Raw genomic sequence first — 14,528 nt, forward strand, 5'->3', positions numbered from 1 at the left:
TGTCTGAAAATGTCTAAACTCCTAAAATTTCTTTTTTCTTCTTGTAAAACCTGAGGTTCCATGGTTTTAAGTCTTTTTTTGTATGTTGTGCAGTTGTTCTAAACTGACTTCTTTTATGTTTTATTCCTTTTGTTTTGAGTTGAACTGATGTAGAGGGTTTTGTTCTCTAACAATGTGTATTTGATGTCTTTCATGTTGTGTGTTGCACTTGATTTTTAGTGCTGTGGTAAATCCTATGGATTTGAAAAAGTACCGGCAATGCCAGTGATAGTTATATTGCTACAAGACATCTGGTCTTGTAATGACAGAGCAGATTCATATTGAATCTTTTTGTACCTTAATTTTAAGAATTTCGTACATATGTACCTTGACCTTTTTAGTGATGTTGAATTTCTCATAGTGGTTTCCTTGAGAAAAACGGTGCTCTATTGCGTCCTGATTTACAGCAAGCTATTTAACTAGGTTGTTTTTCCAAATGCGTCACCTGATGTGGTTGCATTATGGTATTTAATATTTGATTAAGATAGATTCATCTGTGCCATAACTATGGGTCTTTCTTAATGCTTGAATACGCTGTCATTATGGCTGCTAGTATCAGAATGGTTTTACTAGCTTTGGATCTAATACGCAACATTTGCTGGGTTGGGTTCTACATAACACTAACAACACAACTTTTTTTTAACAGGTCCATTTGGTGATCCAGGGTGCTGAGATTTTGCAGACCGGCTGAAATAATCATTCTTTCTTTTTCTTTAGGTCACATCCACTTAAACAGGGTTGTTATCGGTGTGATTGCTAGCCCCAAAAGCAAAGTTAAAGGATTATACCAGGGGTTTAGCATGTTTCAGCAAATCAACAAATTGGGTTATTATTATTATTATTATTATTATTATTATTATTATTATTATTATTATTATTATTATTATTATTTTATCTAACTTCCCAACTTAAAAGCAGCTGTGTTGTTTTACATCATCCTAGCACTGAATGCAAGTCAACTTGCTTAAAATTGGCAATTCATCGCATTCAACTATTAATTGGCTTTACTTTTGTCAAAGTTATGTTATTGTTGCATGTTAAGGCAGTTGAGGTTATTGGTTCCTTGATGTGTTTAGGTGCTTATACAAAGCTCCAATATCTGAAATTTGAGTTGGGTGGTTAAGTTTGTCCCTCTAATGTAATAATTTAAGGTTAACTTTGAAAAAACCCAGCATGTCATTTGAAACCACTTGCTATTGTTTTAATTTCTCAGAAAGGCTTTTCTATCCTGCTGGTATGAAAAAATAATTTGCTGCATGTTGTATACACAACATATCACCAAACTAAAAGTGTTTAAAGGACAAATCCGGTGCAAAATGAACCTAGGGGTTGATAACACGCGTACCGAGTCGACCGTTCTCTGGGATTTGTTTTCATGCTAATCGAATGTGACCAGTTTTAGCGCAGACCGCTAATTAGCTTATAACGCTAGTCGTCGGGGCAAGGGTAAAGTAAAAATAACCATGACCATAAGAAGTTTATAAGACCGTACCGTTCATGTATACAGGCGGGCACCATCTTGGTTAAACAGTCATGAAATAGCGATTTCTTTTTACTTTACCCTTGCCCCAACGACTAGCGTTATAAACTAATTAGCGGTTTCCGCTAAAACTAGTCACATTCGATTAGCATGAAAACATATCCCAGAGAACGGTCGACTCAGTACATGCGTTATTAACCCCTAGGTTCATTTTGTGCCGGATCTGTCCTTTAATCTAATTTCCTCAAGTTGTGCTAAACAACCAAAAAGAAACAGTATGTCATCTCCAGTTTTTTTGGTTCAGGTAACATTGTGCCTTGTTTATTTAAGTTTATGATACGCCAGATGGATAGCTTTTTTGTACCAGCAGAAAGCAGCTTTGAGTGTTGTCAAATGACCCACAGTTTTTTTTTTTTATTTGTCTTGCATTTATGTTTGAGGAAGTCAGGTGCTTTAATGTGTGACTCTAATGAAACCATTTACGCAAACATCTTAAAAGTAGAAGTATTGATTACATGAGAGGTACAAACAGGTTGAGCAAAAGCATTCAAAACCATTGGCATGGTCCAACACTCGTGGTGGTCCTGGTTGAAACACATCGGGCTGTTTAAGGTTGTCACTGTAGTTTTGTTATGGGTGGCACTATAGGGCACACCACATCACCAAAACAGAATCACTTCTCCTATTAACACATTTATTTTTCAACAGCGTACTGGTGAGAGGAGCCATTGACCAGCTTTAGCCATGGTACTGCTATGTCACTTTTCCTGCCTTAACTCACTCACGTAACACTTCAGGTTCTTTTACAGCCATGCAGTGTCCAGCCCTGGAATGAAGATTTTACTTGAGCTTACTTCCCTCACTAAAGAGATGTTGCCTTTTCATTTGGCCTGCCACATTTACTTCCATAACTGCTTTTCCTGCCAATGTTCTTCTTCATTCTTACATATATTTGACAATTGCTCATCTTTTCCTTGATGCTGCTGCTGTTGAATGAACTTAAGACTTCTGTATCAAGCAGGGTGGCCTACCTGGATTACCATTGTTTGTTAGCCCAATGGATGGAGGTTTCCATCTCTGTGACGACAGCCGGGTTCACAGAGCAGACACGTAACTCTAAAGCCGCTTTATGGCTTTCGCTGCACCAAAGGTCATCCCAACCTCTTGACATACATTGTTTGGTTGGATTTTGAAAAAGACACTACAGTGGTTTCCTTATCCAGAGCAGCATGGTGCACCAAATAATGACTGAAAATCCAACCTTGAGTTTTGACTGAAACGGTTGACAATCCATCCTGTCATGTATGTTCACAATTTGATGTATAACATGAAGTAATCATGTTTTGTGTTGGACAATTCTGAAATCAAGCGTGTGATACTCTACATTGTTATTTTTCTAAAGAATGATTTTAAAAGAAAGTTAATAATTCTTAAAGAGATGGAATGTGTTAAATTTGATACAAGAAACTGGAGAAAAATAAACTTTGATATACACAGCAATGACATTGAGTTTGTTTTTCTTGTAAAATTGGAAGTGTTTGGCAAGTGAGTTTAAAACTACTTCCTTTCAGATCAAACACACCAAGGTCCTTTAGTCAGAGGCAAATGCCTAGATTGGAATGAGTGTCATCTGAACAAAAGTGATTAAACCTCTCCGATTGACTGTTATTTTTTCTCTTCAGAACCTTATCTCGTGTTGTACAAGCGGGGAAAGTCAGAAAAAAACTTTGTGTAGTTGAACAATATTTTCCTTTTCTGACAATTATCTTGTGACCACTCCGATTAATCTGGCAACCCCTTTAAGAGTTTCATGCCGTATTCACATGAAACTGAAGACCAATATCTGAGACGTAATTTGAAGAAAGGCCAAATTGTTGAGTATTTTGTGATGTTTATATAATAAGTGAAAAACGTGCTGCAGTCGAAGACATTTGAGACCATGTACGCTTGAGTACCCAACAAGTCTTCAAAGACAGCACCAACAAGAAAGGTCATGAGAACACTGAAATTATACTAATTGATTCAAATTGAATAGTTTTAATTGTCATACATTGTTACTCCTATCTGGCAGCATTGTTTGTCTTTATTTTGGTCAAAACATGTTAAAGCATGCATGCATGTATGTATCCATCTTTACTTCTGTCCATCTACTTTATCTAGCCATTTGTCCATCTGTCATGAGTGTATTTGCAAAGTCTGCCTTGAAAAGTTCAGTTCTCTCTTTCAGTTTATTGACAGTAAGGGAGGATGCAGTAGTGAAGGTGTGTTACCATGTTTAGGACCAGATCCTTGTAAAATATATTTTTCCTACAACTTACCATGCACCTAAGTCTTGTGCACTCTGCTGGTTGCTGCCACAGAGGAGTAAATGTTGCCTGGACAGAACGGAGCGCTGCCATTTGCAGAACTCTTAGAAACGGAGAGTTTTGTTTTCCAGAATGCCAGACTGTTCATGTTTGCAAATGTCAACATTTGTAAAAGCCGTTGTTGAGCTCCAGCAGACTGAGGGTCCCCAGAGGGATTAGAGGAGGCTCTGTTTACCTGCTCTGAGGAATGCTACCCTGCACGGATGCTTTTGTATCTGCCAAGGACCCAAGGTCACAGCGCCGGCAGAGATGGGCCCGCTTTGTCCCTCCCCAAAGTTTCCACCTCACAGTATCAACAACAAAACACAATGTGGGTGACCTGGGAGAAGGAAATGAAATTCCAGCTCATGTTGCTACAGTGTTCAGAAACTCAGGTTCAATGACCCCTTTTACCTTTGATAAGTCTGGGTGAAGGATGATCACTTTTGTGATTTTGATTGGAAAAATATAATAGATTCACATTCATTTGTATTTTTTTTTTATATATATATTTTGGTAAGTCATTTGCACTTCTGCTTTTCACTACACGTGATTTATTAAGTTTGACACAAACTTAAATCCTTAAAACAACCACATTGAAAGCCATTTCAGTTTGTTATAAGCCCATTATCTGCCCACAAATTAATGTATGTAGTAGTTGACTCATAAATAGCACGTGCTACTCGATTCTGCCTGTGAGTTTAATCAGTTTTCAAATGGAAGTATTTGGAGCTCACAGCTCTCTAATTTCCAGGCATTGTCAATCAGCACTACCGGTGTTTCGCCACTTGGTGTCGCACTTGCTTAACTTAATAACATGGTTACTGGGAGAAACGGCTGTAATCAATATCAGAACTATATGTAGCCTTCTCATGCCTCAAGAGGACACATATAGCCTACATCACTAAAACCTCGCTATTAAGTGCTACATGCACACTATAGGTCGCTGTGAAAACATTGGACGATTATAGCGATTTAAGACTGACAAATGTTTTCCTTCTGTGATTTAGACAATTACTGTGTTTCTTCTTCAGGACTGGACTGTCAGTCACTGATGGAGCAATCTGACCTCAAACAGCAGACACCGAGAAGCACATTTAGGGCCAACAAACACACTTGTGTTTAATTTGTCTGCAAGTTAGGAGTTATTTGCGGAGGGCAAACCTCGTTAAATTTGACATGGGCTCTCAACATTTCGCAAGCATGCAAAAGGTAGCTAGTTCAAAGCGCAATATTTTCTCCATTTTGTAAAAGCTAGCAAACAGGGCTACATTGTTTGCTAGCTCTCCCAGTAGGCTAAGCTCATTCAATTACCGTGTGAAACAATTGTGTGTTAATTATAACCACCCAAAACGAATGTTATGTTCGTTATGAAACACAATTAGACCAAAGTGAAAATATCCATACAAGCCAAGAGCTGTTCCTACAACTAATTTAAGAGCTTAATTTGGCCTGAAACAGCCTCATAATGTCGTTCAAATGTTCCTCTTTGTGTTTCCTGTGAAGCTCACTCAGACAAAGACATGGAACAACTGCAAGTTTGAAGGTTTTCTTTATCTCATTTTGTAATAAACATATAAATAATAAACTCTAGACATTTTTGACGCATCGCCCTGTTATGAAAGCTAACTGGTATGGTCTGGCTATATAGACTATCCAAACTTTGCATCTGCCGCAGGTCATTTCTATAAAACTATTTCCCTATTACAAAATATGAAAAGAAAAATACATTTTAGTACATTTACAGGAGTTACTTATTAATTTATTTAACGAAACTGTTTCAGTACTACTTTTAACTGTTACTGAATTGTCAGAATCTGCATTTAATATTTTTCTCAGAAGAAAACCGAAAATAGAAACACAACAAAAAAGAAAAGCAGAGAATGCAGACATGAGGCAGAATATCTGTCCCTCTCCGACAACTTAAAACGAACAGTTTCCAAAATAATAAAATTCTTAATAAACCAAGCAGTACAAGATTTTCCAATACTTTCCCAACTACTGTATTTAAATTAAAATATATTCTTATATCTTACACTATTTCAAATAACGAAATGTGATTCGGTAGCGATCTGTCAAAATCTAATTTACAATTCTGTGTATAAAAATATAATTTATGGAACCCCGCGAAGTTTGTTCTCCCCAAAATATAACAGTCAGTTGCACATATATGCACATATGAACATTACAACCTGTCAAAGTTAGCTCCTTTCTACATGGTCTTCGTCTTTCTCTTTGCGATATTTTTTCTTTTTCTTTTTTTTTTCTTCATTTTTTCTTTTTTTTTTTTTTTGCATTTGAGATATACAAAAATAGATTATGCACAATTTGCTGCTCACACTGTTTCAGAATCCATTTGTGTGACAGCAGCGAGTTCACATGAGAATAAATTATTCAAAGAGAAACTTTTTAAGGCTCCATTCATTCTTTGAAAGGGGACACATGGAAAAGTCACTGAAATAAATATCCCAACTCCGCTGGGGCCTTTGTCTTGTTTGTTTGTTTGTTCTTTCGTTTTTTAATTATTATTATTATTATTTTTTTTTAATCTACTGTAGTTCGTGTGTCCTATATGTAAGTCTCATTCTGCTCCTGTAGTAGAAGTTTCAACTTGGATAAACTGACATCCCAAGTGGATGGATCGAGTGGCTGTCCAAGAGCCATGTTCCTAATTGATAGAGGATCTTGGAGTACCAGTGCACTCCGTCGTTCTGTGCACTGACTTGAGGCTGGGCACGGAAAAGCCACGAGGACACCCAGTGGGCGAGCCTGATGGGTGCCAGGGCCCAGTGCGCCAGATCGTGGTCTTCGATCACTGCGTAACAGGACGCAAGGACCTGGTCCACCACGACGGTCCCCTGCACGGTCAATGGCGCAAAAGAGCCCTCGTGCTCTTCCGTGTAAATCCGTTTTACGGTCACAGGCTCGAGTCGACTTCGCTCAGCATCAAACACGAACACCTTTTGTCCAGATTGGACTTGGCTGGCGAAGATCGCTGACATCCGCTCCTCTTCCGTGGTGTTGTGGCCGACGAAGAGGAGGTGCGCGGCGGTGAGGGTGATTTTCTGGCCCGAGTCGGTTTCGATCACGTAAAAGAGCCTCCTGGTAGTCGAGTCTTGGTCTATGAACATGATGAAGTCGGTGTAAATCGGGTTTCCATCATCATCTGCTGCCAGGACTCTGTCGCCGGTTTGGAGGTGTTTGACCGCCTTCTTGGTACCATCCTGAAGGGTGACAGTGGAGGAGCCTGGGAAGCAGCCGCCTGACTTTGCTGCCACTGAGTTTTCTGTGAAAATAAGAGCGTTGTTAAAATGCAGCATACAATACGTTTTTACGCCATCAGAAAAGGTTTGTCTTCTACTGGTAGACCCATTGTGGTCCTGCAAAATGATTTATAAAAAACACCTTCCAGACATTAAAAAAATGTCCCAAAGCATCAACATTTTAAGCGTGTTAACACTTTTAGAACTTAAAAAATAATATAGCCTATCACAGGTGCTTTGAGCCTTTACAGTTAAGGACCACCGCCCCATTCAATAACCTTCCTTTTTTTTTGCTCGTATTTGTATTTTTCCTACACACATCATGGTGGGCCATATGCATTTCGCATATTGATGCCTGTCTGCTCCTCCATGCCAAATGCGTATTGGCTCGGCCCACGTTGTCTGAGACGAGAAAACTGAAAGCCTTGGCTCATCTATTCTTAATTAAAAAACCCAATAAAGAGCAGGCATTGTTATTCTAAATCAGCTTGTGGATCGAGCTACTCTCGGTAAAGAACACTTACGCCTTTCCCAGCTACTCTTCCCATATTTACTCAGGTGCAGAAACCTCTATGTGACAATTCACACAAATAGGCGACTCACAACTACTATTTACCCAGTGGAGCCACTTTTCCAAGCCTCTCGAGTTGTAGATTTGAATTTAAATGAGGGCCCGGACTCTTAAATGCTTTCTGTTGTGCAACATCAATGTGCCCTCTTTCTACCACATCTCCCTGCTTTGTTGTCAGGCTTGATGACAATAATTTTGGCCTTGGTGGAGCTCTTCACATACCAGTCTCTAGGATCACACTGTCCTGCACACAGAAAAGGGGGTTTCCTACTCAGAATTTGGGGCTTTTAATCTTCTTTTAAGATTCCCGAGCATGAAATAAGGTGACAACTGAAAACCAGATTTACCCCAACCAATTCAACATTGTTTAGCCAAATCCTTTTGGTAAAGTCGCATGACCCCTAATGACACGTCGGCCTGGATCATACTGTGATCTCAAAACGTGTGTGTTGAATGACAAGTAAGGGATTTATCAATAAAGTCTGAGTTAAGAAAAAGTGCCGCGTTCATCAATCACTGTGAAGAAATAGTTTCTACGCGCCATAGGTGTCTTTTAGCTTAGTGAAGGCCTGTAAGGTTATTTTAGCTTTAAAAAAGGAGCCAACATTAAAAACTGAATTCCAAAGCTGAGGCAAATACGATCCGAAAAGAATAGCTTTAACAAGGGATTATTTTCGATTTCCATTATATGATCAAATCCCAAACATTCCCTAAACACATCACAACTTCCAGCATTGTATTTGGGCTTTTCTGACTGGTGTGCAAAACAACCAATGAACAGAATGATTTGCTTTAGGTCTCACCGAGGAGCCCTGTTAGATTATGGTCGTGGTTCCCACCAGGAGACAGTGTGGGGCGATGTAAGATCAAGAAATAAGCTGCATGGGAAATGCTCATAACGACACAGGCTGGGATGTGCCCATACATAATTCATAGAAATATATTTCATTATACAAAAATCTTGTCAAAATGAATGGTTATACTCTGCACACCAATGATCTCATTAGACAAATATTGACTACGCAGTTTTATGATTAATCATTAACTGGATGATCATTTGGGTTTTATTGATATTATGAAATGTATAGTTTTGTATAAACGACCCACCAGATATTAAGGCGCATATTATTGCACACCTACACTTTGTTTCTTGGAGCCTATAAATGTTGCAGCTGGCTGGTCACTGAAATCAGTTTTTTTGGACACTTTGTGTCTCTCTTGTTGGACGCTTGACACCTTCATCACATCTAATCCAGTTTACTTTGCCCCACAAGCAGCTGAAGCAACTTTCATGTTGCATGGACGTTTTCTAACAGATAAAGCAGGACTACAGCTTCCCAGAGCTGCACCTGCTATTTCAGATTAAAATTGCACCTGACAGGAAATGTGCACTGGTGATGCATCTTCTCCTCCAGCCAGCACCACAGTGCGCATGGCAGATTTTCTCTTGGTATTAAAGTTTTTTTTTTTCCCCATCTTGCAGCCTTACCTGCTTTCACAGAGCAGTGAATGTGGGCTTTGGATTCATAATAGACCCAATCGAATCCGGCTTCCACCGCCAGCCTAGACAGAGTGCCGTATTTGCTCTTGTCTCTGTCCGAGGTGGTGATGTCCACGGCCCTGCCCTCGTAGTGGAGCGACTCCTCGAAGTGGTGTCCGTCTTCGTCCCATCCCTCTGTGACCCGCAGCTTCACACCAGGCCACTGATTCATCACTGAGATGGCCAGAGAGTTCAACTTGTCTTTACATCTCTGCGGGAGGGAGAAATGGACCAATTAGTCAGCTGTCATAACTTGCACATAAAAGCGTTCCAGAGGCGTAACATGTGGAAAAGTCTGAATCTAGAACAGCATTTGTCACCAAAGCATGTCTTATATTGAGACAACTGCTGTTGCCAAGAGTAGCAGGTGCTCATAATTGACTAAAATATATCATCTTTTGGTAAGAGAAATAAAATATTAGACAGCGTGCGCCACACATGGACGTTGTCTCCTCTTTCCCCCAGACATAGCGCTTCCCAATACACATCTGGTTTGTTCGCTTGATCTCTGCTGTCCATTATAGTGAAAACGATTGAAAATCAAACTCACTGAGGCCTCGCCCACACCTCTCCATCCCCACCTGATTCCTCCCAGCTGAGGCGAAACACTGGGGCTGAACTGCATCTCTGAGCTAACATTTGTCAGTGTGAGCAGCAGCGTCAGAGGGCACATCTCGGATAAGAAAGCTGCTGATGAAATATTGATAAGGCACCGCATTCGCTTCACTGGCCTATAACATATGGTCTTTGGTCTTGGAAAGGTGGAAGCAGCACCCCTTGCTATCAAAAAGTGTTGCATTGAACACAATGTGCACACATTATAAATGCACGAGTTTGTATTAGGCCATGAAATGAGCGAATCTTTTGTTGGTTGCAACATGTCTGTTTTCTTTAAATCAATAATTGATATGCAGATGATATGAAGGTGATCTTCAAGAGCAGCTGGCTACTTTAAAATATCTGGAGTTTGGCCTGTAAATAAATCGTCGCACCCCAACCTCTCTGCGCTTTCAATGAAGATGCTTGGCCTTCTCCAAGACAACTATTCTCGACACTCAAGCAATATGTCAAATAAAACATCACAAAGAGTCTTTTCAGTCCAACCGCGGAGGGAAACTTTCATTATTCCTCTCCTGCAAAGTCTGGGAGACGTGACATGCCTCCTTAAGTCGAGGTGTTTTGGCTGCTGACTAACAGACTTGTGAAATATCCAGGGATGGTATATGGGCGCACAGAGAAGCGTCTATGTGTAAGCCACTGTCCTTTTCCTTTTTGGACAGTCTGCATGTCCTAAAGCAAGAATGTTCACACAGACCCCCAAACTCGTATAATAAAAACAAAAAAAAGGGCTTCCACATATATCAGTAGGTGTTTTATGAGGATATCACACTTGTAGAATGTGTTGAATAAAAAAACCGTCCCCCCCCCACTCCCCCCCAAAAAACCTCCCACATTCTGAGTGGGATTGTCGGAGTCAAGAGCCGTAAAGCTTAACCTATTTATTAATTCATTAGGTCGTGTGCCGCAAATCAAGCCAAATTCTGCTCAGCCACCGTGAAGCCCAGCAGGGCGCCCTAGACCGGCGCTTTGTGCTCGGGGTAAAGTTGTTCAACAGCCTTCCTCTTAATCTTTTCACAAATGATTTGGTTAGAGGAAACACTTATCAGCTACCTGTCAGTGCAAACAAACCACCAGCTCATCTCTTTCCCGACGTGTTTGCACTGTGGGCAGAGACTGCAGGCTCCTAACAGCGCTACACTGCAAAAAGAAGCACTAGTATTGGAGCTTTTCTTAAACGAGAAAATTAATATTTGCCATTGTGGATGACTTGCTTTTAACAAGTAACCATTACAGTCGTTTTCTTTTATTTTACTTGAGCAACTTTTCTGCTTTACAAGTGGTGTCCGCAAAAAAACCCATATGAAATCTCATTGGAAACACATTGAATTTAGAAGATTGAGCAAATCTCTACTTATTTTAAGACAAATATTCTACGACTGAAGATGTAGCTACAATATGTGGTTTAGATGGTACTGTTATTTGTGGAGTGATTGTCCTGCTTATCTCAGGTCCAGTCACTCCAGAAAATGATCTGCAAATGTCTGTAAAACGCCTCTTTTGGCAACTTTCCTGGAAGTGAGCTGTGCCTTAATAGTTAAGGGAGTAAATGCTCGAAGCCCTCCTTCAAGTTTTACGTATTATAGTCTTGGTTGGACCTCAGTGAAATATTTGATTGAGTCATTTAATGCACACAGGGAGCCACTGCATGCACGTGCCTTGTTTGATGTATAAACACAACATCTATTTTCTAAAACGCAAGATAACAAGGAAAGTTCACTATACTCGTGCGTAAAACTCCGTGCGTAAAAACACATTAGGTTCATGCGTAAAGCCGTGGAACAGCGCAAAGACCGTTGGCACAGCGTAAATACCCATGTGATAATGCTAATGCCAGCGCAGAGTAGCCTTCAAAACAGCTACAGTCCCTCGATTGTGGATGTACATACCCTCATTTGATGGCTTTACAATGGCATGTACGATAAGAACAATCTTACCTGTTTTAACTTACTATGGCCTCCCGCTGACCAAAGGTCATAAGTTCAAATGGCGTTTCAGACCCAGTGAGGGGTGCCTAAAAAGCCATTTTATGTCCATGTAACACTTAGAGCTTGTTGTTGTGCTTTCTGTAAACGCTCTGGTGCTGAACGGAAAGCTAACGATGAACCAGAAGCCACATCTACTGCACCTTTCTATAAATCTGTAAAACACAAATCAGCTCCCATGTTATTCTAAGGCCCCAAATAGACAAACGATCAGCCACAGATGCCCCATTTAATCACATTTTATCGGGAGGGACTCCCATCTCGTTTGTATGATTTTATACAGACCTGTACACACATCTGTTTATACAGCAGGTGGGGTGTTTTACTCAGATTGAAAGCCTTGCCGACACATGTTACTCAATATTCTCAGAAATTCACAAAACACAGTCAAATCAAACTATCCCCCTTTTTTGCTGGAGACACTGGGACCTCCTCGAGAATCCTTGGGTTCGTCCCTGGACCACAGTGTGGGCATTACATCCCACGCGCCTGTGATTTCATGATCTGTGTGTATGAGAGCCTATAGGTATATCACAGAGGGGATTGGGGAGGGTTGAGAGGGACGCAGAGACCGCACGCACAGTGAATATTTCATCGGAGCTCGTGCTCATGCATGGAGCGAGGCAAGGGTTCAGGGACTCCGGCGCGCGCCTGGCTTCATCACCACCAGCACCATCACCACCGGCATTTTATTATTACCGAGAAAATATCACCCAAGCGCTTTTAATAATTCATCAGCATCTGAGTGCTAAAAGTCATGCTGAAGAGACGCGGCATCCTGCAGCCTGGGAAAAAAATCAAGGCTACATCTCTCCGATGTATTGTGAGCCTCGTCTTATCTGTACAGAACGAGCTATGAGCTTTGATAACTAAATGCACATCATGCGAAAGACAAAATTACAGCAGCCTGTGCGAGAAAATGTCTGAATGATTCACGCCATGCCTGAATAAGCCCGGCTATTTGAAGAGGCATCCCCAGCTCTCTGTATTCAGATCTGGAATAAAGAAAAGGCGCTTCAAACAAGCTCCAAGCTAAGCGTAAATACGCAACAAATACTCAATGCCTTTACCAAATTCTAATGTAACAGGAATGTGCGCATGTGAAACAACCAATAGAGCCTCACAAAGATATAAATATAGATATGAAGCGAGGGGCACATTAATATTTTAAATACACTGTCACAATCATGAAGGCCGAGTGTCCTGACTGTCCGCCTGCACATCACTTCTCCAGCTGGATTTCTACATTCGCTTCAAGACTACAACCTTTGAAAACTCCCGTGCTGGTGCATAAAGCGCATCTGCTTTTACAGTGAAGTTAAAAGGCACTGTGTGGAGAGTTCAGCCGCGGGTAAAACAGACTTCACTTAAGGTGCGCAATCAGTCTGACAAGGAGGTTGTTGCAGTGCGCAGTGATGGTGCGGGCAGTAGGTGAAAATGGTTATCTGTCTCCTTACCTGAGTCATTAGCCTGTCGGCACCGGTGTTCTCCTCATCCTTGAATATGATGTCAGTGTTATAATTGGGAGTCAGTTCTTTAAATCGCTCGGAGTTTCTTGTGATCTTGCCTTCGTATCTGCCGCTTGCCCCGAGGGTCTTCTCCGCCACGTTGGGGATGAACTGCTTGTACGCAAGAGGTGTCAGCTTCTTCGGGTGTCTTCTCCTGCCGTAGCCCCTGCCCGGTCCGCATCCCATCCCTGATGACACCAAGGACAAGCAGATGAGACCGACCAATACGATTCTGTTCCAGAGCAGCATTTTTGTCCTTTAAGATCTCAAACGAGTCGCCGCTGCTGTCTCTACCGTCTGCCTCTCCCGGCTCTTGCAATGTCCTTGTCTCCTCCTCTACTTCGCCTTCGCCTGGTCTCTACTGTGGCAGGTGCGGAAATGAACGCCTCAGACAAATGGTAATAACGGGGCACATCGAAGCAGGGTTAAAAAAAAAAAGTAGTGAGGGAATTAAAAGCCACGGGATCTCTAGTCGAGCTGCAGCCGCTTGTGTGAGGCGACCGCTTTTACTGCTTTGTATTATAGCACCGATCTATAGCAGGGGAGGGATTTGATTGGCTCGCCTAGACAAACCCTCCTGATGTTATCCCACAAAAAAAATCTTAAAAGATTTCTTCCACCTGAGGGTTAGCCTGTGTTGCGGGGAGGAGGGCTGTTCCATGGGAAAACATCAATTATAAACCCTCTTTTTTCACCCTCCCATTTTCCAGATTTCACAGGAAAGGCGGGACAGACAGGAGCACTTGCTCGGCACTGGGCTCAAATCTGAAGCAGTGTAGTTGGGTGAAGTGATTTCAGTATGTGTGCGGTAATTGAACTGCGTCTGTGATAACTTTCCGCACAGAATGCATTTCCCAAAAGAATAAAACTGCTCGTGGACACGCACTGCGCACGCCTGTGCTGGATGATTTTGCTGTGACCCCGTATCCACCAAATCAATGAATAAACATAATGAAAAGTTTACTTACTGTAAAAATGATTAGACTGGTGGATTTGAATTCGAAATAGCTTCTAACATATAGTTTGCATGTGAAACAATGTGAATACGCACGGAAATGACTTTGGAGACGTTTACCATTTAGGTTAATCAAAGTCTAAACACATCTGAGCAAATGTAACGGAATTTACCTTTTGGCTTGACACTACTCAATTCTATCGAAAACTTCACTGAAACCTGAA

The 14,528-nt window shown here is 41.2% G+C and overlaps 1 protein-coding gene across 1 annotated transcript; it reads right to left on the reverse strand.

Annotated features, from left to right (window-relative positions):
* Nucleotides 1–5,397: 5,397 nt before the first annotated feature.
* Nucleotides 5,398–13,931, reverse strand: shha (sonic hedgehog signaling molecule a). Its single transcript, XM_031292979.2, has 3 exons — nt 13,299–13,931; nt 9,188–9,449; nt 5,398–7,150 (listed from the first exon to the last, which is right to left on the reverse strand). The coding sequence occupies exons 1-3, from the start codon at nt 13,596–13,598 to the stop codon at nt 6,471–6,473; spliced, it is 1,242 nt and encodes a 413-aa protein (XP_031148839.1). The 5' UTR covers nt 13,599–13,931; the 3' UTR covers nt 5,398–6,470.
* Between the last annotated feature and the right edge of the window lie 597 nt (nt 13,932–14,528).

This window comes from Sander lucioperca, chromosome 23, assembly GCF_008315115.2.
Source record: "Sander lucioperca isolate FBNREF2018 chromosome 23, SLUC_FBN_1.2, whole genome shotgun sequence".
In the NCBI taxonomy this organism is placed as follows: domain Eukaryota; kingdom Metazoa; phylum Chordata; class Actinopteri; order Perciformes; family Percidae; genus Sander; species Sander lucioperca.

Excerpts from the sequence above, each read along its gene's own strand:
- shha (XM_031292979.2), bottom strand. The coding sequence starts at position 13,598 with ATGCTGCTCTGGAACAGAATCGTATTGGTCGGTCTCATCTGCTTGTCC. Across the intron at positions 9,450-13,298 it reads CCGACAGGCTAATGACTCAG|AGATGTAAAGACAAGTTGAA; the intron begins GTAAGGAGACAG and ends TCCCTCCCGCAG. Across the intron at positions 7,151-9,187 it reads TCACTGCTCTGTGAAAGCAG|AAAACTCAGTGGCAGCAAAG; the intron begins GTAAGGCTGCAA and ends TTATTTTCACAG.